The sequence below is a fragment of the Cololabis saira genome, chromosome 16, assembly GCF_033807715.1.
Source record: "Cololabis saira isolate AMF1-May2022 chromosome 16, fColSai1.1, whole genome shotgun sequence".
In the NCBI taxonomy this organism is placed as follows: domain Eukaryota; kingdom Metazoa; phylum Chordata; class Actinopteri; order Beloniformes; family Belonidae; genus Cololabis; species Cololabis saira.
In genome coordinates this window covers 14,010,166-14,037,518 of record NC_084602.1, presented here as the reverse complement: position 1 = coordinate 14,037,518, position 27,353 = coordinate 14,010,166, and the positions used below count along the sequence as shown (strand labels likewise).

The window sequence follows — 27,353 nt, the reverse complement described above, 5'->3', positions numbered from 1 at the left end:
AATAAATAAATAGGTTGACAAATTAAAAAAGGATATGATGAATTTATATAACCAATAACAAAGTTAAATCTAAAAAGTTAAACAAATAAAAAATTAAATAGTTCAATATAAATTAATTCTGAAACAAAATAAATAAATAATACATGTTTTAATAAATATAAAAATAAAAAAAACATTAAAGAAACAACCTATAATAATGAATTATGCAAATACTTAATAAAATTATTTTTTGATGAATAAATTACAATTTTTTTAAAATATTTTACCATCAAATTAAAATTAAAAAAATGGCTGTTCAATTAATAAATTTAAAAAAATCTTGAAAAGTTTAGAATGAAAAAAGACTTGAATAAAGGAGGGATAAACATAAACATCATCTTTTCATTATATATTTGCTCTTGTATTGTATTGCACCAATCACCACAACAAATTCCTTGTGTGTGTTTTCTTAACAAACTTGGCAATAAACCTTTTTCTGATTTCTGATTTCTGATTTCTAAACAAGGCTCTGCAAGGAAACCTGATCATAAATGTCCAGCAAGATAATTTGTTTGGTGCTTGAAGATGACGTGAGGATGGTTCTGGAGGTCACACTGTTGACAGCAGTGACAATGACACGCAGGCTGATCAATAAAATAAAGATATGAATAAAATCAACTGCTCATCCCTGCTGGTGACTGACCACATGTAAGAACTTAAAGGAGTGGTTCCTTTCTTCCTGGTATGTTCCAGTTTAAATACTCTTGTTTTGGACAAATCGAGTGAGGAAGAGAAGGATGAGAACCCGAAGTGAGAAAAATCAGAGCTGTGTTCTTGTGCAAACACCAGTAATGTCCAAACTCTGTGTTTCTGGCAGCATCTTTATGGGACATCTTTAGAGATCGATAACAACTTCAGTCATTGTACAGTCTTTCACTAACTAAACATAATTTAAGAATTATAAAACATAACTTTATACTTTAAATATACTGGTACAGTTCAGTACAAAAATAAAGGCAGTGTCCAAACGCAAACACCATCATATCATCAGTAACATACCGTCACTCAGAAACACAAGAATCCTGGGTGAATCAGTTTGGCACATTTTTCAACTACATAAAGCATTAATTCAAAATACTGTTTTATAATTTCTTACTTTTCTCTTTACTTTAGGACATCAGTGAGGGGCATTGGTTAGAGAATCCGCAGGATGATGAGCAGCCACTAGATGGTGTTTTCGATCCACAGAAAAAACCCCAGAACGTCACATAACACTTTAAGATTTGCTCTGTTCTCCTCTTTACATCAAATACATGTCAAATGTCTTTACTGTTGTGTGAGATGGTCATGCTACGATGTAGTTTGTGACAGCAGAACAGTCCACATGGCGTCTTTTCACGATATGAGGATGTTAATGGTGAGTCGGCCATCTCCGTCACTCGCACCGGCGCCGTCGGGTGGAAAAAAATGCATAAAGGAAGTGGTTTCTTCTCACAGTCACGGCTGGTGTCCGTCCAAAGATGGTTGGAGCAAATTGTCTTTATGAATCCGATATACGAATGACATCTCTTCTTCTCATTCACGCGAATAAACAAAAGCAAACTGCATTCACTCAGTTCTTTTCTGCTTGCAGAGGCAGCATGTGCTATGATTTATCCCCTTGCAGAACCTAAATTAAAGACAAATTCAGTCAGAAATCAGTTTTGCAAAATGACCTGCAGTCTGTTTACGTACGTATGTTTGCAGGACGTGCGCGTGTGAATTGTGTCAGTGCTTGATCTTTGCATTAGCGATGCTTACCTACCTGGTTGCGACTTTTGTGGGATTTCTGCATCAGCACCCTCCACTGGTCGTACAGCTTCATGGACATGCTGCTGCAGCCGTAGGCGTGTTTCCGCACCCAGCCGAAGAACTGCTTCAGCTCCCGCCGCAGGGTGGAGTTGGAGTCGCCGCTGGACTTGGGGTCACAGGAGCCCGACATCAGTTGCTCTGCAGGAGGGGAAACGAGAGGAGGACGGTGAGTCTGACTCCTACATACACACTTAAGTAGCATTCATCTGCACCAGGAACCACTTTATAAATGCTTCATAGCTGCCAAAATGTCCTTATTTCAATGTCGGGGCACTAACATTTAAATTCTGCTCAAATATTGTAGAAATTCAAAAGAACAAAGATGTAAATATCTTCTGAACAGATAAAAGGAACTATATTTTGTCTTAGCACCACTACCTGGGCGTAGTGATCGCCTGCTGCAGCACTGCTTCCACGTAACACAGGATTTGATTAAAAATTAAAGGTATTATATATAATCAGACGAAAATGTAATGCCTTTGCTGCAGTGAACGGGACCAGGTGCAAAGCTTATGTCTGGACAAGAAGAAGGAGCACAACGATCTGCGTTTCAACCATGCAGGAATTTTAATCTGTAATAAAGCTTATCTTATTACAGTATGAACACGATAACCACTGAAAATGTGTATAAATAAAGAAACTAATCAAAACTTAAAAGAAAATAAGTCACTTTCTGCATTTTCCTTTTACAAAAATAACATTACATTTTCAATAATATGATTCAAATGAACTTGAAACAATTTAAAACTTTCTTGTAAAGTAGAAAAAAAGGAATGAAAACACCATAAGCATAATTTAGAGTTGGTGAAATCAAAAGTTAATTTTTGCGGTTATGTTCCGTACAAAGATTTATATTGAACGAATAATCCCACGACTGAGAGACGAGTGATGGACAAACTACCTAAAAAAAACATTTATGTGATATCATTTTGTTGGTATTTAATCCTGTAATGCCAAATGTATCATATCTGATGATGACGATGATCTTTTTTTCAGACCTCTGCATCAACCGCATAAAATTCCCATAAATGCCTCAAACTGGTTTAAATAGATAAAGATCAGCCAAAAGAAGAAGGGGATGTTGTAAAATCTGAAAATTACTTGAATCTATGAGAGAGAAATCTGTGAAATTCTCATACATTATGTACACATACCCTAAAAAAGTATTTGTTTGTGCGCTTATTACAATTGTACCCAAACTATTGCTTCTCTAGCTGCTGCGGTCTCACTGTGCAGACCTGATTCCCACCAGCAGAACTCTGGCTCTCCCAACAGTGTGTAACTGGCACGGATGCGATAAAAATACAGCACAGTGTTTTTCCTCAAACGTATTAACAGACCAGCTGAATAACCTTGCAGAGAATCTTTTTAGTTTCACATATTTCCTCTAAAAACAGACAGAATGGAGCTCAAACCGCTTGCACAACCACAGGCTGCTCTGAATGGAAAGCTGCAGGGCTGCAGAGGGCACCTTTCTCCAAGATTTGAGAAAACATTTTATTTATTAAGTGTGTATTAACTGTGTATTAAGTGAGTCTCTTCCCTTTTTCAAACCCATTCCGGCTGTTAACAAAACTTCTGAACAAATTAAGAGCTACAGAGACACTTATTGTTATTAAGGAGTTGTTGCTCCTCACTGTCGCCTCGTGCGTGCTCAGGACACAGAGTACTTAATACTTTCTGAGTTTTCTTTTGCATTAATCGTTAAGAAAAAAGTGTTATTTACTGGAAAGGGGTTTTTTTTGCTAATTTTTCAGTTGCCCAGAATCTTGAATGGCAAATATGTGACATTTCTTTTTCATAATTATCTCTTTTTCAAATATATATATATATCTATATATATATATATATATATATATATATATATATATATATATATATATACATACATACATACTATGTTGTAAAACCTCAGGATGTGTGATTAGAGTTCGATGTGCGATTGTTGTCTCGGTTTGTACCAAATTTTAAAAGGCCAATGCTATGAGACTAAAAATGGACACCATGTTCTTGCAGCTACTGAGAACTGCTGGAAATGCGGTACACCATGATATGAAGTTAGCTTTTGTGCACAAATTGCCTTTTTTAAGAGGACCAAATTGCTCCCAAATACTGAGAGCAAGAACAAAATAAATAAGTAAATAAAAAGCAGCGAGTGTGTGCTGACCGCTGTGGGGGGTGGATGCAGCGGTGGGGTGGCTCCACTCGCTCCAGATCCCAGCTTTCCGAGAGCCGTAGATGCCCACTGGGTTACAGCGAACCTGCAGAAAATGCATCATTTAACATGTCAAATTCTTAAACACATTATCACACCCTTGGGTGCACTTACACACGTGCACGCTTTGATTATACCTGAACAAAATACACCGTTCCGGGTCTCAGTCCAGCCAGTCGACAGGACGTCTGATTCCCAACATCATCCATCACCTAGGCGACACAGAAAAGACACGAACGCTGAGTAGCTGCGCTATGGAGGTCCGACCGCAGTATTAAATAGCGATGGACATGAACTTAAAACAGAGCGCAGCATCAAGATGCAGAAAACACAACCGCGCGCTAACCATCCACAGACGTAAACATGCATGAAAACCACATTGTTTACCGGCTCCTGATCAGCATGTTTACGGAGCCGCTCATGCCTGCTGGGTGAAAATCTGTTCTCCATTATTTGTCACAATGCTGGATATTCTGGGAAAGGCTCACTCGCACAGGAGCGCACACAGGTAGTCATGCAAATATGAAGATGGCAAAACGCTTCAGCAGAGACAGGAAGAAACACACACACACACACGCACACACACGCAGGCTGCAGTTAATATTTGGTCAAATAATCCCCACCGTCCCTCTGGCATTCAATCTGTAAACACTTATTAAGAAGGACTCCAACAGAAAGCAGAACATGGAAATTACAGGCATCAGATGGCTAATGATGTGATGTAACCGAAGCCAAATAGGCAGGAGTTCCAGCTGAGCGTCTTCACAGCATATTGAAGACATTAACAGCTGAGATGTATCCTTCCATTCCTCAGCATGACCTCATGATTAGGTCCAGTTCAGAGGTGCTTTGTTTCCAACAACAACCCTTAAAGTCGCTCGGATTCCATCCTCTTCTCTGCTCTGTTGAACGCTGTTATCCCTCCGCCACACCTCTCCGCTACTTTTGTCTCGTTCCTCCATCAAGCAAGTAAAGGCTTGTTTTTTTTTTTGTTTTGTTTTTATGACGGTGTAATTCCCAGTTAATTACAAGGAGGATCTTCCCTCCCCAACCCTGAGAGAAATCTTAGGAGGCACCATCTGCATGACTGACGTTTTCAAACTGTATTTTTAATGCATGAAAGGTTTGTATACAGAGGATCTGGCCCACGTTCTCCTCCTGATCAAAGCCTGACTTCTAAGCTGTTTTTTACACAAACACTGCAGGCCCGAGATGTTGGGGAGACGTTAGGGAGGGTTGGTGTGTGAGAGAGCAAACGTCCACAACATGCCCTCCAGATTTCCTATCGACATTTTCCCCTCGGCTCTAACCTGCGTGACTGTTTCCTCCTTTCCTCCGGTTTATGTAAATGCAGATACACGAGCAGGCTAAATTCCAGTGAAGATTACTGGAAGAACTTTCAGATGGTTCACTAGAATTTTACTCCTACTGGTTCCGTTGTCAGGGGTTACGTGGCACGCAGTACGCTCAGTCACAGTCAGGCCAACTGCACCGCGACTCCCAAGTGATCATCTGAGGGGTAAAATCAGACATTTAATGACTTATCCAGGACACTGAATTTCATTTCCGGCTTTTCTTTGGGAGTTTTTCTCATTTCTGAAAAGCAAGCCTCAGAGTTGGCTGCTGTGGTTCTTCCGTCTTCTCCTTTGACTTCATGAACTCCTTGCGGTCTTCAATCTGCTCCTTAAACACTTAAAAATGCAGGTCGGTTTACATTTTGTTTCCTTGTTTTTCTCCGAGCAGCATTTGTGCCTCCTTTTGGAGGAAGCTGCAGCCTTGTATAATGAGCATATTGAAAACAACATCTTGTGGAGTCGTCACGTCACGCTGCTTCTCCACCTGCTGACTCAAAACAGGAAGTGCTGAAGCCGTATTTCATAGCTTCCTGTGGTGGCCTTTAGAGTAATCCAGACGAATTGGTAATACATTTGTAAACGCGATATGGTACGAGACAATATCGTTTATATCGATTTAAAAAAAAAATAAATAAAAAATTATGATTTGGATATAGCTTATTTTGTAAACTGTCAACCTCAGTGGAAAAGTCTGCCTGTTACTGTCTACATTGTATTAATTGCACAGTGTATTTTAATTGAATTGTTATGCAGGAAAGGGTATTTGTTTTATTTTATTCAAGAAGCATTTTTATTCTATATATGCAGGCAGTTTATTTTTATTTCATTTGTTTTATACATTTTGATATTGTGCAGACCTCTGTTAATAAAGGTACCTGTGTGACATTTGGCACGAGGCTTTGTATTAAAACTGACTGTTTTTTTAAGGGTTTGCCTCAGAAAAAAATGAAGCTAACAGAGATGCTATGCTATAATGCTTTGGGGGAAACCCCAATTATGGCACAGAAAAAATATCGATATACATCGAGTATCGCCATTTAGCTAGAAAATATCGAGATATGACTTTTGGTCCATATCGCCCAGCCCTAGTATCAGGCGGTGCAATAAACTTGCAGATCCTTTATTTTTGTCAGAATTGGTAAGAATTTCCAAAGCTGGTATCAGCATAGGAGCAACTGCAGTCCTCCAGGCACAGAGCTGTTAATGTTACAGTACAAATACTGTCAAAGGTGATTTTATCAGTGACTGCTGGTTGTCTCAACAGGGTTTATGCCTGCTGCTATTTTAGACTATTACTCTTTTTTATTTTTTGGCTCTATCCCAGAGCCGCAGTGCATGCTGGGTCGTCCCACGTGCCTCTCAGTGTTGTGGATACATTCACATGCGTACGGTACTGACATGAACACAAAAGCCGTCGTCAGGAGCCTAATCTACCACTCACGGCGTGTTGTAAAGAGAGCACGGCAATTTTCACAGCATGCCTTCTGTATCAACTTCTTCCCCCCGGGCGCCGCTCTTCAGACGCCCCCTCCCTCGCGTCTGAGGGGGGGAGCATCTTCCTGCGCTGCACGTGTGAGCAGCGGCCGCGGGAAAAAAGTCTGGATCGAATTGTCCGCAAATTCACCTGAACGTCTCCAGTGTTCGTGAGTTTAAAAAAACGTCTGGAGATACATAACTGATACAAGCTTTTGACGAATGGGTTCCATCAGGGTAGTTTGGGATGTGAAACAGCTGGATGGGCGAGCTGCAGTTCTGCACCTGTCTGTTACCAAAGAGACGGGAGAAGAGAAGAGATTCACCGTCCTACGGGTTTGTGTCGTTTTACCTTCCAGTCTTGACTTTCCTCCAGCCTGTAGCGGATCTGGTACTTGGCTCGGAACAGGAAGTCCTTGAGGGCCGGCGGGGCATCCCAGCGAACGCTGAGCTGGTCCTCCAGCTGGCCGACCCGACTGACCGTCACACCGGCCGGAGGGTCCGTCGTCACTGGAGGAGGAGGAGACGGAGAGGGTATTTAATGCCTTACACCGTTAATCACATGCACTTTAATACTTGATCATCAGCATATTTAACCACCTTTTTTAAAAGCAGAGTTTGGCAGTGTGCAGGTGTATATTAACACAGTGCCTAGGGGGAAAGACATCAGCAATGATCTCCTTTTTTTTTTTTTTATTGGCAGATTGTTTCCACAATACATAGCAAAACAGATGAACATACTTTTTTTTTCCTCCCTCTCCCCATCCCTCCCCCCATGGTTATCATCATTAATTTTCCTTTGGGAATAGCAAAAAAAAATAAAAATCATATAAATAATAATAATAAAAATTAAAAAAAATAGTAAATAAATAAAAATAAAAAGATACTAATATAGTGACATAACAAAAAAGTAGTAGTAGTGCAATGAATGTAAACTTAAATAAGAAAATAAAATGAAAACGAAACCGAAATGGGTTATCTAGAGACTAATAATTATTTCTTAGATCAATAATTAGCAATTCCAGTAGTAGTCACAAGTTATACTAGTAAACACTTGAGTTTGAATGTTGTCATATATCACCCCCAGACTTATATACCAATGTATTAGTAATTAGGCTGTTACTATTTTTAGGGATAGTAAAACGAAAAACAACAACAAAAAACAAAGACATCAGCTCAGTCCTTTGGAAGTACTCTCAAATTTTCAAAATAAGTAATAAATGGTTGCCAGCTCGAGAAGAACCTTTCTAATGAACCTCTAATTGTAAACTTTATTTTTTCCAATTTTAAGAAAGCCATAATATCGTTGAGCCATAAGGCAATAGAAGGAGGCTTTGGGGATTTCCACCCCAACAATATTCTGCGTCTTGCTATCAGTGTGGTCAAAAGTCCAAACTCCGGTGGTATTCCAAAAATGGCTATCTGGGGTGATGGCTCCAAACGAATGTCAAATACATCAGACAGAGTCTTGAATATATTAGTCCAATAACCTACTAGCTTGGGGCAAGACCAGAACATATGAGTGTGATTAGCCGATGAGAGGGTACACCTTTATCTTCAACTTCGGGATATATCGTGGCTAGTTTAGATTTGCAGTAGTGAAGTCTATGAAAGATTTTGAATTGGATAAGGCCTAGCCTAGCGCACGACGTTGATGTGGTGATCCTATCAATAGCTCCATCCCACCGTTCGTCCAGAAAAGTCTCCCATCTATCTCTGCAATGATCTCCTTAACGCAATTATTGCTGTCCATCAGTTTGGAAAAGGCTTACGCCATTTCCAGCCAATCGGGAGTGTGTCTATGACATCTCAGCTGAATTCTGTTAAATTACAGATTTTAAAACTATTGGGAATAATAAACTGACTGAGACAGAAAGATGAAAACAAAACTTGCCCAATGATTCTTAAAATATCCTAAAAGAACACGAAAAAAGGCAATTCCCAAAAGCCAGAGTTCCTGGAAAAGGTTCCTGTGGTAAAAATACAACTTAAGATCACCGTCTGTACGAAGGGTCAAGGAAGCCTTTTGTTTTCAGTTTAAAAACCGTGCAGAAATGACGTATTTCTGTGGAACACAGCACACGCAGGGATCGTTCAGCGCTGACGGTTTGGGTTTCTGGCTACTTTTTAATTTCTGAAAGGCTACTTGAGTGAGCTGGTGGAGGCTTCTTCATCTGACAATAATTATCTCTTTTACAAACAAACATGCAGTGACAGACCATTACTTTAGTTTTACTTCACTTTTTTGGTTGCTTTTGAGGTAATGTCAATACCACAGACGTTCCCTGAAAGAATGTCATTATTCCCGACAAGTAAACAAACTCAAACGCCCAGGGGGAGGATGAGGATGGGAAAAATTCAGTGGAGGGGAAAAGAAAGTTTATGGGACCTGTGCCTCGAGTATCCAGGATTTTGAAACTAATGGTTATCAATCTCAGTAAAATAAAAGCAACAGCTCTTCTTCTTCTTCTTTCTTTCTTGCCTTTTTTTGTCACAATTCCAAACTTTTAATATCAGGCCATACAATATTTTTTTTATTGTCAATTCCTGATTGTTTGTCCCCATTTCAAATATACCACATCAATGTCCGAGGATGTTTTTCCTGAAAACCCGCGTGCTCTAACAGTCTCAGTCTCAGCTCTGCAAACAGATATTCTTGGTTTGGAAACAGAATTAAAACCTCCTTCCCCGCTCTTCTTCCTTTTCCAACGGGAACGGGAACGAGGGAAATGTGCAGACATGTTTGCTAGTGGAGTAATAACTGCAGATATGAAACAGCGGATATTACACACAACCGCAATAAATTGGAAAAATGACCTCATGCATCTACAAAGCAGGCTGGTTTGCTAGTCTGGAGCAGTCTGGTATGTGCTCACACAATGCCAATGGGAAAAGACATCAGCAATGATTTTAGAGAAGTCATTATTCCTTCCCCTCTATCTGGGAAGGGTAACAAGACAGGAAGAGAAAATAGTTTATTCACAAGATAGCTGCCAATCCTCCCAGAAGGGAACGCTCAAGCAAGTTCGTCCCAAGGTCAGGCCGTGAAATGCTTGAAGGAAATGCAAAAAAACCCAAAAGCCTCATCAAAAACTCAGTTTAATACTCAAACAGGTCTCGGTTTGAGCATTAAATGTTACAATTCTTGACAGTAATACTGAAACAATGTCATAAAGAAGAGTGGACTAAATTTCAATCACGATGATATGAAATAGCTATACTGTGTGTGTGTGTCCATGTGTGTGTTTGTCAGAGTGTGTGCAGAGACTTGGGCAGCTCTCTGGCAGCCACCTGGCACAGCTGCAACTCATCACTTTATCCATCCCGGGCTCTTCATCACTCATCGTCAGGCTGTTATTTGTCATCAATGTCAGCTGTAATAAAGAGAACCGGCCAAAGGCCCCTTTCAGCTGCCAGCTTTCAGCATCCGGCCCCGAGGCAGCCGGCCAGGCGTTGCCCTCTGCTGCCGGTCGCAGCGGCCAAACTGATGGCCAAAGGTCGTTAGCTGGTGCTAGGTGAGCCCCCTTCGTCCCCGGACTCTCCTACATCAATCCAGAGCCGGTCCAGGTTTGTCTTTTAGTTGTCACAACCCACGTGTCAGGTTCACCAAATGTAGTAAAAGTGGTAACACCTAACTGTGTGATGTCATGGATGGCTAACTAGCTATCATACAAAAAGCCTCCTAATTATGCATAAATACGTGGTTTTATATCATCTTTACCTGGCAAGGTACATAGAAATTAGGGCTGGGGATCGATTCAAATGTCAAGAATCGATTCGATTCCGATTCTTAAGATTCAGAATCGATTATCATGATTCGATTCGATCCGATTCGATATTGATTTGGCTTAGTGTTATTTAAAATGTTTTTTGAGCTGTTGCCTGAATTATATGACTGTAAAATAACTAGTGAAATAATAATTTCACAATAATTATTGTGAAATAACTAAGAAATAAAATAAATAACTCAAACAGGCCTTTCAATATCCATTTAAAGTGCAAAAAAGAAAGAAATTGCAACAGTTCATGCAGTAAATAAATCGTTTTAGCTTATCTAATTTATTCTGTCACCACGCACACATATTGCCATGAAGCACCTGGCATTTTACAGAAGTATCATGACAAACTCTGTGTCCGACTACTGGGATTAATGTTCACCTGGCGAAAATGATGGAAAAAAAAATAAAAAAAATCGATCTTTAGACATAAGAATCGATTTTTAGGAATTCATATGAGAATCGATTTAGAATCGGAAAAAAAATTTTCAACACAGGCCTAATAAAAATACATCCCTTATGGACTTCAAATGGCTGTAAACCAAAACCGCTTTTGGTACCAGGCTGCAAATATGTTTCTTTCTGCTCTAAAACTGGACAGTTTAACGTCCCAATCACTGGAGACCGACTCGATTTCGGAGCCAGCCTCTCGTGGTTATTCAAGGAAATGCACATTTCAGTTTAACTGATGCAGCCAGCTTCAGCACCAATCAGGATGCAACCAGGTCAACATTTCAGTAATTTCACTCATTTGAAACTAATACAATCCAGTCTGGTAATAGAAAGCCAGGTGATTTTTTTCCCTGTCCTGTCTCAGACCACCTGCCACAACTCTCGTGTTCCCGCTTGTTATCTGCTTTTGTTTTCTGTCCTACCAGACCAGTTCTCGTGACAACCATGGGGTGTACTTCACTTTTCACACACTACTTCTGTGGCTTGGCTTTTGTTTTTTTTTTGTTTTTTTACCCTTAAATAAACAATGACACAATGCATTATGTCATGTTTTGTTCATGTGAGGTTGTATTTACCTCAATTTAAGACCCGGTAAACACCAGATGAATTTTATTACATGCTGATGCGTTACATCGTAAAACTGAAACAGGGTGCCTTTGTTTTTTCTTCCTTTTTCTGTGTATATACTGAAACAGGGTGCCTTTGTTTTTTCTTCCTTTTTCTGTGTATATACATTAATGTAATGCTTTTACTGCTATAATGTGTAAGTACTGAAGACCAGCCAATGAAGTCAAAGCCATCTGGTCTTTGACCATAGTTAAATCAGTAGATGGGGTTTGTGTGTGTCTCTGTGAGTAAAAACATTTTAAACATAATGACATTCACTCCAGGACCTCTCAATTCAAACAGCTGCATACGTTCATGTAAAATTAGCAAGTTCTTTTTCGTATACAAGTCCTTAGCCGCACCAGAAAAAAACCTAATCCTATGCTCTTTCAGTAACAGTAGTGCAGGTATGCATCTTTTTTTCTCAATGCATCATGCATCTATTTCCTCAATGGAACAATTTCATCTTAATGTAATCAAATATGCTGTTCTTGAGATTGAAAAATGATGAAATGGACTCTTCGGTTTTAACATTTTTTCCCTTATAAAGTATGGATGAACGTAACCTGCAGTGAGCATACAGGACTGTCTCAGAAAATTAGAATATTGTGATAAAGTTCTTTATTTTCTGTAATGCAATTAAAAAAAACTAAAATGTCATACATTCTGGATTCATTACAAATCAACTGAAATATTGGAAGCCTTTTATTATTTTAATATTGCTGATTATGGTTTACAGCAGGGGTATTCAACTAGATTAGGCCGGGGGCCACATCTGCAAAAAGACTGTATGGAGAGGGCCGCACTGCGTTCGCGCACAAAGCACGCAGGCGGAAAATTTGGGGGTTTTCAAAATGTATTTTGCACTCAAAGACTAAGATTTATGTATACAGTATATAATACATTTGTGCACAGGAATGAGCAGGAGAATATATATGTCTAGTTTACATATGAATTATGTATTAATTGTCTCCAGATTTTAGTCATTATGAATGTTAAATATAATATTCAGATAAAGAAATATTATTTTAAATTGAAGTTCATTTTGAAACCATGCCTTGTGCAAACTTAATGAAATTGATATTGACCTACTTTTAATAAAACACGCCAAAATGACAAAGCACCACTTTCCACCAAGATTTCCTTATTTGAATATTATATTAAGCATTGAGCACAAGCTTTTCAGTCCATAGTAGCCAGTTTGACGTTATAAATAAGGAACCAAAATATTAACCATAAGCTCCTTTTTTTATGACACATCTGTGCATTATATCAGCAAAACAAAACAATCGCATGAAATCATAGGAGGACTTGCAAAGTCCTCATTTAGAGATTCAAATGAAAAAAATTTCAGGCCAATCCTAGAAGCCTAATGATGTAAACAAGTCCTCTATAAACGGAGGTTAATAACAAATAATGTGACATTATCACTGTGCAACACTGGAAAAAAATCTGAAGTAGTAAAAAACATCTCCAACAGAGATTAATATGTACAAACACTGTCCAATGAATCATTAACCAACTGAGGCTACCAGGCATCTTAAACTTTTATTAATTAACAAAATGCGATGTAAACAATGTTAGTTTCGCTTGCCGGCCGGAAGTGACGTCCGATCGATTGGGACAACACTACTTTCCCCCCCTTTTTTTAAATATGACCAGGGGCCACATAAAAGCTCCTGGCGGGCCGCAAGTGGCCCGCGGGCCGTCAGTTGAATATCCCTGGTTTACAGTTTAAGATTAAGATTCCCAGAATATTCAAATTTTTTGAGATAGGATATTTGAGTTTTCTTAAGCTGTAAACCATGATCAGCAATATTAAAATAATAAAAGGCTTGCAATATTTCAGTTGATTTGTAATGAATCCAGAATGTATGACATTTTTGTTTTTGTAATTGCATTACAGAAAATCACAATATTCTAATTTTCTGAGACAGTCCTGTAATGTGAAATCTCCCATGCTGCACATGGAGCAGTAGCAACGAGACTGCCAGCAGTCACAGAGTACATCAGAGAATTAACAGAGATTATGTTTCTGTATCCGTTACGAGTATGCCTCTGTTTTCCACGGGATTAGACTAAAAGTTCAGGACTGAAGAAGTGTTTTAAAGCACCAATACGACACCTCAACCTCAACCTCCTGTTTATTATTATTAAATCTCCACCCAGACAGTTAACTGTAAGAGCAAAAGTGTGCGCGTGTCATGCGTACAATAAAAGTCAAAGAGACGTGACAAATTACAAGATGATTCACTGTCAGTATCTCTCGTCACTCCTTAACGCATCGGGAGCTCACACTCAGACGGCGATGCAAGTTTCCTCTAGTCTCCTCGGTTATTACGTCTCCCTGGGATTGAGGAATGCAGAAAACCTCTAGGTGTTTCCACCTCACCTTCGTAACTGATTGGACACGACTGTAGATGAGAGTGACTCACAGGAGTTCCACACAGGTGTGGTTTCTTTATGACCTGCCTCTGTTATGGAAAACACTTGAGCGGAAGGGAAGGCTGGGTCCGCTAGATCGAGACAAAACTCCAACTCACGCATGCAAGTGCAGAGAACACCCACTCTTCACACACACACGCGGCGCTGCCCTGCCCTCGGGGTGTGTAGACAGGTGTGCCCTTGCATACATTAGCAAGAAGAGGGAGATTACTGCTTGTTTCCTCGCCCGTGGCATGTCCACCTTGAAACTCAATATTCTTTCAGGATGTTTTTTCCCAGCGCAGTTTGAAGCGCATTAGGAGCAAACCCGGTGAAGAATTCCAAGTTAATCAGATTGTATTATTTCAGGTCCAACTCTTAAAGCCTCAAAGCCCAAACCCACTGAAGCCTCGGGATCCACAGCCGCCTTGAAGTCAGGATTAAGTCTGAGCACCAGCCTGGAAAATTCCAAAAATCTCTGTGTGTGTACGTGTTTGTGTTCCTGTGATCACGAGTAAAAAATGAGAAAATGAGCTTATCAAAAGAGACAACATTTTCAATTCAGTTCAGTTATTCAGTTACACAACAAAATTCTTCTGAAGACACTTTACACAGAGATAAATCCAACAGTACAAAGTAAATGCGTGCATGTCCAGGGGTGTGTACAGGACTGTCTCAGAAAATTAGAATATTGTGATTTTCTGTAATGCAATTACAAAAACAAAAATGTCATACATTCTGGATTCATTACAATTAAACTGAAATATTGCAAGCCTTTTATTATTTTAATATTGCTGATCATGGCTTACAGTTTAAGAAAACTCAAATATCCTATCTCAAAAAATTAGAATATTCTGGGAATCTTAATCTTAAACTGTAAGCCACAATCAGCAATATTAAAATAATAAAAGGCTTGCAATATTTCAGTTGATTTGTAATGAATCCAGAATGTATGACATTTTTGTTTTTTTAATTGCATTACAGAAAATAAAGAACTTTATCACAATATTCTAATTTTCTGAGACAGTCCTGTATGTCTGCCTGCTCAAACTAGACTAACTTGTGCAAAATACCACAAATTAAAGCTTTTAAAGGAAATACCACTCAGTTCTTAACCAAGTGAAGTTGGTTGAGTGCTCCTGAGCAAGATTAAAACTCTGTTCTACCTGTTCTCCTCACCCAGAGCCTGACAACCATGTAAAGCAGAGATGATTCTTCAACTTATCAAAGGTAAAGCTCATTGGATTATGTTTTTTTCACAGGCTGGTTGTGAGATGATGGTGAATAATAAACCTCTTATTTGGGCATATCGACATGGTCGAGTGGATCTGATGAAGTTCAAACCCAGCATCACAAGAAAGAAGAAAGCTCTGGTTTAAGTGAACATGAAGTGGCGCGGTTGTTTGTGCCAGAGAAGTTAAAACGAATATTTCAGGAGACCTATGGGGAGCTTTTGACACGCAACTGAAAATGGTTTGAAGAAAATGAAGAAAAAAAAACCATCCATTATGAGTAAGGTAGATCTTTCGGAAAAAAATGTTTTGATGGCAGAGATGAGAGAAAAAATTACCAGGCTGGTTCCAGCGATAAAAAAAAAATATGCCTCTTTTGGCAAACGGCAAGGCTCAAAGATTAAATTTTTCCATGAGCATCTTAAGAAAAATCACTCTTTGGAGCAAACTGCATTCTTAGAAAATATTTTCATTTGGGTTTTTCTGTACAGGTTGGTTAAAAGATTCACCGGCACTCTCATATTTGTAAAATCAGCACAAACTTATAGCCCCGAGACATTTGGGATTCCTTAAAGTACCGAAAAGGCAAATAGGGTGAAAACTGCTGCTGGCTAAGAAAATAAACTGGCACATAAAGCCCTGCTAAACCGCAAACTTCTGCTGCTATGTCATTGTTTTAGTATGAATTTAACAAGATTCAACGTGTTAATTAATAAGAATCGTTTTCTTCAGGAAGCATCAGAATCAAGCTCTTGAGCTTGAAAATAACTAACCTAAAACGAGGCATTCTGGGATCTCCCACGATGTTAAAAGGTTAAACGTTGGCTCCCGGGGAGTCCAAGAGGGCCAAATAGGATTTGTTCTCCAACTCACCTACGTCTAAGATGTCAATGGTGACGACGTCGGAGGTGGCGCTGCCCAGCTGGTTGAAGGCCTCCACCCAGATCTCGTACGGCGTGAAGAGATGCAGGTCCTGGGTGATGCTGCAGGAGTACGACTGCGTATGAGTGTAATCCTGGCACTCCTTCTCCGTACCGTACCATCTGTAGAGCAGAGGGGACCAACGAAAGAAAAAAATAAAAGAGTCTGACAAAACTCTGGAAATCATTCAGGATCTTCAAACAGACGTCGTCGAAATGCAACTTGTTGTTTAATCTGTTGCTGGGGAAGAATGCTTCATGTTTTTATTAAGTCTGCGTCTGGGTTCAACATGAAGTCTCTTTGCATTTGGCAGGCAACATGCAACATGTGTAATTTTTTAGATTTCTGAAGTAACTTAAAATAGAAATTCTGCTTTTATTCAGTCTCAGTTTTTTTTATTTCATTAATCCCAGATTTCCCTGCATTTTGGTCATTCTTATTAAAATGGTCTTTTTACAGTTGAAAAAAATGTTTTTCCTTTTTCTTTTATTATCTTTGTTAAAATAAAACAATTTGCAGGCAAAACCAAAAAAAACAAACAAACATAAAACCAAAAGAAAACAGTAATTTTGTATTGTTTATGAACCATTAGCAATTTTTCATCAAATTGAAGCCAGGTTGCAACGCTGTACTTTCCAAATAATACTCATGAATACCATCTAAGCCAAGAGTTAGTGAGCTTAGTGAGCCACCACTGAGGGAAGGCCTTTCCTCAGAGTCTCAAGGGTATAAAGACTGAGTGAAACAGTTATACCTGAGTTTGTACTTGAGCTTGTACTTTGTACTGATATTAGTTTCTCCTTTTCCTCCGGGTGCCCAGGTGCACGTCAGGTCCTTGGTGTTCCTGGACCAGCAGGTCAGGTTGGCAGGCTTCTGTGGAGGCACTGGGGCGCAACGGGGCGTAGAGAGAATGACGGGGGTGAGAGGACGGAGGGTACAGGTTGTGAAAGAGGGAGTAGAATAGAAAAAAAACGGAGGTTAGTGCCGGTACACAGAAAACCTCCAGCCATTACTTCACCCCCATCTTTCAGAGCATCATTCACCCAGTGGTGCTGTTCCTCACAAATTGCACTTGTACCTCTTAATTGCTCTTTGTGCGAGCATGTGTGAGAGTGCGGGCGCTTTTGTGTGCACTGTCTGGTTTGGTGAGACTCGGGATTCCCGCCAGCATTCCTTCGTTTCTGGGAACACCGGGTCCCAGAGAGCGGAGTGGCAGGGATCCCGGCTGCTTCTCCGTGTCCGCATGCACGGTTTCCTCTGCGGCCACATTCTTGTGTCTAGCTATAACGCCATTTATCATCTCATCACCTCTTAACAGGCCCGTGTTTTTTCTCAGTGAAACAAGAGAGCGAAGGAAAACATTAAAAAGTGTGTGTGTGTGTGCATGTGTTTCTCTGACTGCGCATAAAATGAACGTTAGACCGTAAGGATCTTTTCCATGTTTACGGTTAATAGTGTTATTTATATATTTTAAGATAAATGCAATCAAGCAGTGTTGGTAAAAATCATATTAAAATATTATATGGCAATTATATTAATAACATACACGATGTCATTGATTTTGAGTTCTTTCTACCACAGATGCAAATCATTGCATCTCAGATGTAATTTATTTGCCAAAAGAAAATAGACAAAACACTGTAAAATCAATGGGAATATGTAATAATAATGGCATAAATGTTTTCAAATAAAATTATTCCAATTTACTTTACCATGCCTTTTATTTTGGATGTGATTTTTCTTTCATAATTACATTAGTGCTATTATTATAATTCTCACCAACGGCTGACAACATGAAAGCATATCTAAGTGACAAATATGAGACAAAACAGAAATACACAATTCTAACAAATACCAAGCGCCTTAAGCTTTTTCTGAGGAAGACGTGTCAGTTAAAAGATGCTAAAATGTTACTGCGACTGAACATTTATTCCAGTTCACTTCCACAAACTGCAAAAAGTCATAATAATATGAGAATCAAGTTGTAATTTGGGGAGATAAAGTCGTAACATAAGAAAGAAAAATCATCAACATTTCTGGACAAATGTGGTTTCGGTCAGTGAACTCTCACAATGATACAACAATTAAGTTTTGCCGTCTAGGCTCCCATCTAATCCGTACATGTCATTCGGAGAAATAACTAGGTATATTTGGAATAAGAATCAGAGGAGGATTTTAAGAGCTTGCTGCGCGAGAAACGAGCCCCTATGACCTGTGAACAAGGTGTAAGCGAGTATAAAACGCTCTTTAAGACATCTGCTTTCAAGAGGTTGTCTCATGTCTGACATTTTCTTCTCAAGGTCACAACACTTACGATAATACGATGCTGAAAAGATGAAAGATTTTTAAATTTCTACACTACAGTCCAATTTAACAAGGTGCTCTCTGATTTTAACAAATATTAGGCTTTATTCTTATAATATTTTGACTTTTTTTTCTCGTCAAAGTCCAAGTTAATTCTCATAACATCACAACTGTTTTCCAGGGAAATTGTGACTAGGCCTTTTTTTTTATTATCAGTTTAATTCTAGTAATATCATTCCCACAAAACCCATGTGTCTATGACCAAACAATTAGCCTTCCCAGCCTTGACAACATTTTCTCATCTCTTTAAGATAAACTTAATTGGCAACTTCAAAAAAATTTAAAATTCAATTCATAGTCTTTTCTCGGCTGGAGGGAGCGCGACAATATTCCTGAAACAGTTTCTTGAAGCAAAAGTTCCTCTGTGGAAAAGAAGTCTAGATTTAAACTATAAGTGACGACATTAACAAGCTCAGTAAAGTGTAAACATATAAATTCATGTCCACATAAATGTCAGAGTATGAAAAGACGGCAGCTTATGAGTGATAGTGCGAGTAATGGACCACACAGGTGGTGAAAGTGTCTCCCAATGACACACTCGCTGAGGCCTCTCGCTGCGTCTGAAGGCAGAAATACTAAACATAAAATACAGCCGTAACCGTGCAGGGACACGTTAAAATCTGCCCACTACTTCCTTGTTCTTCCCTTTTATTCCCATATCCTCTCCATTCCATTCATCTCTTCGGTGTATTAGGCCTTTCAGACCTCGCCTGCACTTAGTTTGAGTTTTGAGAAGCATCAGTATCTATTCACAGCGAAACAGAGAAGCGGATACAGATGCATTTGACGGAAAGACGTCAGAAAATACTTTAAGCTTATTCATTTTAGATTTGAACTTACTCCCAACGTAAATGCAGGAACCGGCTAATATGTGTCCCTTGTGGTTGTGACAGACGAGGTTGTCACCGGACGTTTGCCTGGAGGCGTTCAGGCCCGTGAGCGTCACGCTGAGGTTGCTGGGACTCAGCACTCTGTAGAGGGAGCTGGGCAGCTGCTGTCCGTTCAGAGTCCAGAACAGCGAACTGGCATGGATGCTGAGGTCGGGGTGGACCCAGCAGCTGGCCGTCAAGTTGGACCCCATGCGAAGCACAGGGTCCTGGGGGTAGACGACTGCTACATCTGCAGGAGGAAAGACAGTTGACAACATGAATAAACTTTCTGACAGTGACTGCGCTGAAGTTTTGTGCCATGAAGCAGCTCTCCAGATGTCATCATGCTGAGCTGACGACAAACTGATAACTTCTCAACTTCCCTAGTTAATAACATCATCAATAACAGTCCCTCGCTCTCAACTCCTGATAGTGACTAGGGATGGGCGGTATGGACTAAAAAATGTATCACAATAATTTCTGGCATTTATCCCGATAACGATAAAAATGACGATAAAAAAATACCAATTCAACTCCACCTTTATAACTATAAATCTATCACCACATTCAGTCTTTGGAACCCCCAAAACACTGCTCTAAAAGATACTAAATGCTACTAAACTACACCAATTAAATTGAATTGATAAAACCCAATTCTTTCTTTCTTTCTTTCTGGCTCATTTCTTTTTTCTTTCTGGCTCATTTCTTTCTTTCTTTCTTTCTTTCTTTCTTTCTTTCTTTCTTTCTTTCTTTCTTTCTTTCTTTCTTTCTTTCTTTCTTTCTTTCTTTCTTTCTTTCTTTCTTTCTTTCAGGCTCATATCTTTCCATCCTTCCTTCCTTCCTTCCTTCCTTCCTTCCTTCCTTCCTTCCTTCCTTCCTTCCTTCCTTCCTTCCTTCCTTCCTTCCTTCCTTCCTTCCTTCCTTCCTTCCTTCACATACGTTGTGCGTAGATTTTACGGAGAACCATAAATCCGGCTTTACACAAAAACGTCATCAACGAGAATTTATCGTTTTTACCGTGAGATGACAAATTCTTACCGTGGGGAATTTTTTTGACGGTAAATCGTGAATGGTAAAATATCGCCCATCCCTAATAGTGACAATGCCTTGACATGTTTCACTGTTGTCCTTCGTAGACACAAGATACAAAACATGCAAGGTGCATCTGTCTGTTATGTTATCTGTTATGTTATCCCTCAGTCATGCAGATATTGGCCATGTTTACCAGTGTATTAGCTGGTTCTATTACAGACAGACATTTCCTATGTTCACTTCTCATTTAGATATTTATTATTATGTGACTAGTAAAATCACAAAAGCTTATACAAAACATTACGTAGCATGTTTGAATGAGGTCTAAATTGTAATCTCTCACAGTCACAAAGTTGTCATGAAGTGCATTTCCATTAGCAGTAGTTTTTCTGGGGCCAGATTGTTGAAGCGTGTCTCTTATTACCAGGAACAGCTCTGCAAAAGTTCCCTTCAGGAACCTTTACAGGGCAGAAAATGTTCCTAGCTACTCAAAAGGTATTCAAGTTGGCCAACAGAAACTACCTGGCTGGGTTGCTGCTGAATTACATTCAGCACTCTCACATGAACATAAATCATGTGAACTCAACGGATTTGAACCATTTAGAACAGAAACATATTACTGCTAGAACATTTGTTGAAAATCAAAATAGCAAGAAAAAAACTGATAGATGGACTGACGAGGAGGTTCTGGCCTTAGTGGCTTATTACACTAATGAAGAGGTCCAGCAAGGGGTTTTCTTTTAATCTTAACCGTTACCATGCCTGCTCAGCCAATGGCAGGCCGTCATCACTTCCTCATCTATAATCGTCATAATAATCGCTACTGGGCTTAGCAGAGCAAACCAGCCATGTGTTTTAACCCAGTTCAGTTAAACGCAACAGTCTTTTTTTATTTCGCCATTGAGGGAACATGTTAAATTATATATCCTGATCTAAATGTCTGACAGCAGCTATGCAAATGTTGGGCTGAAGATGCTGGGCGCAAAGCTAACTTCAAATGCTGTTGGCGTGTTCCCATCCTCTTCTCAAAAATGGCCAATTTTCTGCTGCATGGAAGTGTTTGAGATTTGATAAGAGACACGTAAAGCAGAAAAGGAAGCTGCAATCCAGGTGACACGACATGAAGCAACAGTGTAAAGCATTACCGATGCTTGAAGAAACACCACAAGCTGCGGTGCAACAAACACAAGAAGTTAGCAATGATGTTTCTACTAAGTTAATGATTTCTGACTCATTTGTAACAATAAACACCCCACAAAACATGTGAGATAAGCCGCTCTATAATCAACACAAATCTGATCAGAACTCCTAGTAAAAGGTGTCATTCCCACTGACAATTTCATACAGAGTGAAAAAGGTTGAGATGGAGCTAAAAAAAAAACGGTGTAGTTTTAAGACACAAGTAAGAAGACCCTGACAGCCCTGTTATTCCCTGACAATTTGCTGCCTATAAACACCAAGCTTTTCTCTTGACCACACAGGTCAGGTTGGTAATTCTTCAGCGCATGTTGAAACATCAAATGCAGAGTGAACATTACATTTGAGGTTTATAATCGCAAAGCCAGTCACAGTATTTGTTGGAAGACGCTGTCTTACCTTTTTCAAGGCACACAGATGTAACGAGATATAAAGATGGGGAAGCTGGATAGTTCTCAGTATCTGCAAAACTGACTTCAATTTTAAAAAATGTCATATTTTCTAAGGGAGAGAGGCAAAGTTGAGTTAGATCAAGGGTTTAAAATAAAAGTGCATTGTTTTATACGACTAACTGTTGCCACGTCCCAGTGTTGGAGCTTCTATCTTTGGAGGATGTTGTCTAGAAGACAAGTGTTTAAATACCACAACTAACGGAGGACTGGAAACACTAACATTTCTCAACAGTTTTTGTCTGTATTTGTGTTCTTGAGAAATGTCATCAGTCGCAACAGAAGCAGCTTCATAGTGTGTCTACCAAGGAACAATCATGACCCCCAGATATATTCCTGCTTCGCCCATTTTATCAAGCATGCAGCCAATGGAGAACCGTGTCAACTGGACGTGGAGACGTAGAGAGAGACGTAGAGGAGAACGATCGCAACTGCAGGTTAAATTTCAACATACAAGTGGATGGTATTTGCAGACAGGGCTTACTTGAAAATCCCCTTCCTGCCATCCTCCAAACGGGGCCAGAACCTCCCGAGCCAAACTTGTCTGATGTGGACTATCAAGACCAAACTTGGCGTACTAGATTTTGAGAAACAGTGACAGTCTGGCCTTCTAAGAACTTTCTTTTTACGCCACCAACACCCGTCCGGATACCAAGAAATGTTGCCAGTTTTGTTTGTTTAAACACTTTACCACTGGGACCAGGGTCTGATTCGCCTCAGTACACCCATCATGTCCATCAGCTACGCGTTGACTCTTGGGATATGATTGTCCACTGAGGATCTCGCAGAAGGACACGTTTGTTGACTGCTACCGTAGGAGTCTTCGAAACCCTAACCCTACATTGCACCGTTGTGCAACATTAAATCCAGCCTTGGACACGGCTCACATGCCTGATTTGTACCACGGCTCACCTCAGTTGGATTATTTGCCTACGCTTTCCCTTTTTAGTCTTTTGAAGCAGTTGTTAAAACACTACACTTCATAAATGATCACACTATTTAGATCTTTAACCCAAAGAAAAGAGAGTTTGATCTGAATCAAATAATAAATGGAGAAAAGAAAAGATGAGAAGAAAAGAGAACTTTCGTCCAAAGACCGCAGGGTTTAGGAGAAATAGTTTCCCACCTACAAAGACGGCAATATGAAGACGTGTGGGATGATTTGTAAAAGGTGATGACTGAGCAGCCAGCGTGAGCACTTCAGCACTTTGTCACACCACTACAGATCTGTGCCCGGGGCCACGTCTACCCAGCTGCCAGCCACTTTACTCTGACAGCCATTGTGTGGTCTCCTATGGAAAAGCCGCCTTTGAAGATATCAATTCAACTGCGACTCCACTCCAGAGTTAATATGGTACCCTCCTCTTGAGCCTTGACACAACACTTCCACACATTTATGCACACACAGGAACACAAATAAACCAACGCACGGAGGCTGTTTGTCTTCGTCATTGGATCCAGCGAGCTAAAGGCTGCTGTGATGAGCCATTAATGCGCTGCTCCAGCTGAATAACAAGCAGTATTTATGTATGCGTAGCGAGGCGAGGATGGGACATTACCCTTGAGAAGGGTGCGAAGGCCTCCAACCAACCCCTTCGTTCACTCTTCAAACGCTGCACGGAGACAAAATTACTCGTGTTTATTGTCTCTGCTCGACACGCTCACTGGAGGAAATGGCTTGTAAAACATTATTTGTTTGGAGAGGCTGCTTGAAGCGCAGATCTCATTAGAAGACGAGTTCAACCATGAAGTTGCGTAGGAAGGAGTTCGGGCCAAAGAATGGAAATTGTTTTAACTTTTGTTCCTAAATTGCAGACAACTTAAGAGGCTTCCAGCGTCTGATGGCATTAACTCTTCTCATTCACTCGGACACACGCACGCAAAGTTAATTCCTCAATCATCCATGCAACAGCTGAGAGAAATCCTCCGTGCTCGGCAACAGGCACGCAGGTGGAGCTTTTTGAGGGGCCAGCGCAGATGAGCCGGGTGGAAGAAGAAGTCACGCAACATTAAGTGACAATGAGTCATGCAACGTTGTCTGCAAAGAGGCTGACGAAACAGCAGCGGATGTTGGTTGTTGTTTGGTTTTGTTTGTTTGCTTTTTTTATCTCACAGATTCTCATCTCGGCTGTTTAGCTGATGAGGAGGAAAGATGTTCATTTCCAATGAAGAGTCACACAGGAGTCAAGTGCAGCAAGGGAAGCGTCGGCTGTGACGTACAAAAAGTACATTTTGGGTGAAAAAAATCAACCTTAAACGAATTTTTGATTTAAAAAATGTCAGCAGCGAATAATCAGACACAGTTTGAACTATTTTACTTCAGGCGCATCTGCAAACCACAAGCACCGCTTGAAAGGGAAGCCCTATCCATTATACCAGGGAATAAAAACATAATGAGCAGTTAGGCTCTATGGTAAACAGAAGCTCGGGATCTAGGCCTGTTGTCTCATTTAATCCCTTACAACTGCTCTTTCCTCTAATAGCCCCCTTAAAAAAGGATGACTAACCAGAGATCCTCTCGGAAAAGCTGCTGTTTGCAAGTGGGCTCACCATAAAAACTAATCCCGCCACTTAACTGGTGAAACGGACGTAAGGCTGATTTATTTACGTTATTGTGCATTAAGCCCTTCAGTTAACATTCCCTGAAAACCTTGCAAATGATGTCACTGTGTTGATGCGCCTTCGCAAAACCATATGCTCTCCATGTGTTAAAGGAATTATGGACTGACTTGTTGAAATGCAGCCTCCTGGGAGACGAGCTCTCTCTGCAGGGACGCCGCCACTACCACTGCTGCAGGGCCACATCAAGAACAGGAGCTTTCAAGCCAAATGGCATTTGTTCTTTCACTTAAATGCAACCAGAGTTGTACCAGAAGGGATCCTGAATGAGACCCAAGCATGAGCTCTTATTATATAAACAAGGAAACAGATATAATCTGTGGAATCACTGTTATCTTGCTTTGGAAACACAATCTAAAGACAGTGGAGCTTCACAGAAAGCCGCAGTACAGTGATTGTTCATTTAGATGGCTCGCATCTCATCTTGTCTTGTTTTTATCTCAGTGAAACGCTACATCTGTGGTCTTTGTAGTATCGTATATGGGCTTTTATCTGTTTTAAACAATTTGCAGTGATGTCTCTCATAGAAAACCTTTCAATCCAAAAAACCTTTCCTCGTTACTGTCTCTTTTAACTGTGCAATACTTCTCCCGGACTCTGTGCAATATTCCTACATAAGTATATACTGTCATCTGTAAAAAAAAACGATTCAAATCCACCTTAACCTTTTTTATATATTTTTTAATATTTTTTATATTACTTATATTTCTTAATGCTTTATATTTCTTATTGTTTGCACTACTGCTATTTGTCTTGCACTGGAGAGGTGATGCTGCTTCAAATCTCACTGTACCCAGGCACACTGACAATAAAGTATTCTGATTCTGATTCTGATTCTGATTCAAAGAGTATTTCTTTTTATCCAACAAGTGTTGCAGCACTTTTTTTTTTTGTCTTTTTTTTCTGTCTTTAAACAGATCTACCTTTAAAAACCAAACCCAGATGAGGACAGTGTCCCGCAGGGGTGTTTACGAGCAGATCTTGCTCTGACACTCGGACCGGTGGTGCGCCCTCCTCCCCTCCCCCAAATAACACTAAACTCCCAGCGCGTCCCCCCGCGTCCGCGGACAGACACCCGTGTGCAACTTACGTGTGGACAGGGACAGCACGCCGGGAGCGTGCAGGGAGAGGAAAACCCAGCAGATCTCCAGGAGGCTCCTCATTTTCCCCCGCCGGTTCGTGCGTCGTCTCCCTGGGCCGCGTCCACGTCCTCGTGTTGTTTTGGTGTCGGTCCTTTTGGTACAAATTACGCACGGCGAGAGGGAGGCGCGACGGCACGGGCGGGACGGCTCGGGCTTTGATTCACGGCAACGAGGGAGCCCGCCAGGAGGAAAATAATCATAATAATAATGATGATGATAATGATGATGATAATAATGAACAAGTAAGTGGGAAAGTCCGTCCGTGGGAAGTTACAAAGCGACTCCTCCTGCGCGCTGCGTCCTGCTCGCGGTCGTCTCCCGTCTTAATGCTTCCTGCAGCCAAAATCATACACAAGTTCATACTTTTTAGGCCCCTCCTCTCTCCTTTTCTATCTCTCTCTCTCCTTCCCCTGTTCCCACACCGTCGCCAGTCATTTCCCCCTCTTCTCGTCCTTTCCCCCCACCACCACCACCGCCTCCGGCTCTTCCTCCTCCCTCAGTGATGGATAGCAGTCAGAGCCATTCACTTTCCCTGAATCACCGCCTGTCCGTGATTTTCCGCGCCTCGGGCTTTAAGCCTGAATTATGGTTCTGCGTTAAATCAACGCAGAGTCTACGGCGTAGGGTACGGTGCGCGTCGCCGCGTACCTTTGCGTTGGTGTAACGCGGAACCATAAATCAGCCTTACACATGTTCACGGTAGGAGGCTGCTGCGTCACCGGCTGGTGGGGAATGTCAAATCTGACATCTGTACAACTTTCTCCTACATCATAGTCGTTTTGCTCCTACTTGAAATACATTTTCTGATTAAAACCATGTTGAGCCGCATTTTGTAATAACGGTGCATTTTGTAATAAACGTCCAAGATGTAATAACTTTATTTCATTTTGTAATAAACTGCCCCATTTTGTAATACATTTTGCCACATTATGAAATAAGTTATTGCATTTTGAGAAGATTATTATAAAATGCACTTGCAACCTTTTTTATTTTCTAGGAAATGTAATAACATGGTGCATAATGTAATAATACCTATTATTGTTGTTTGTTTGAATGAATTAATACAAGAGTGACTTTTGTTGTTTTTTATGCAATTTCCCTTAGAGCTATGTAGCCCAATAAATCTATGTATAATACTCCAAATATAACTTTAGTTGCCTATTGAAGTTTGGAATTATATAGGTCAATAACAAACAAATAAACTATGCTTTAGAATTGTTATTACATAATGCACCATGTTATTACATTTTCTAGAAAATAAAAAAGTTGCAAGTGCATTTTGTAATAATCTTCTCAAAATGTAATAACTTATTACATAATGCGGAAAAATGTATTACAAAATGCGTTGGGGTAGTTTATTACAAAATGCAGCAGTTTATTACAAAATGCGGCTTTA

At 40.2% G+C, this 27,353-nt stretch overlaps 1 protein-coding gene across 2 annotated transcripts; it reads right to left on the bottom strand.

The window, feature by feature from the left end:
* Positions 1–738: 738 nt before the first annotated feature.
* On the bottom strand, positions 739–26,361 carry crlf1a (cytokine receptor-like factor 1a). Of its 2 annotated transcripts, none has more exons than XM_061743152.1 (9): positions 25,906–26,361; positions 19,490–19,768; positions 17,040–17,169; positions 16,238–16,407; positions 7,226–7,383; positions 4,183–4,257; positions 3,998–4,091; positions 1,780–1,968; positions 739–1,648 (listed from the first exon to the last, which is right to left on the bottom strand). In XM_061743152.1, the coding sequence occupies exons 1-9, from the start codon at positions 25,976–25,978 to the stop codon at positions 1,632–1,634; spliced, it is 1,185 nt and encodes a 394-aa protein (XP_061599136.1). In that variant the 5' UTR covers positions 25,979–26,361; the 3' UTR covers positions 739–1,631. The 2 variants fall into 2 exon arrangements, with proteins under 2 accessions (XP_061599136.1, XP_061599135.1); XM_061743151.1 differs by having other exon boundaries at positions 1,784–1,968.
* Between the last annotated feature and the right edge of the window lie 992 nt (positions 26,362–27,353).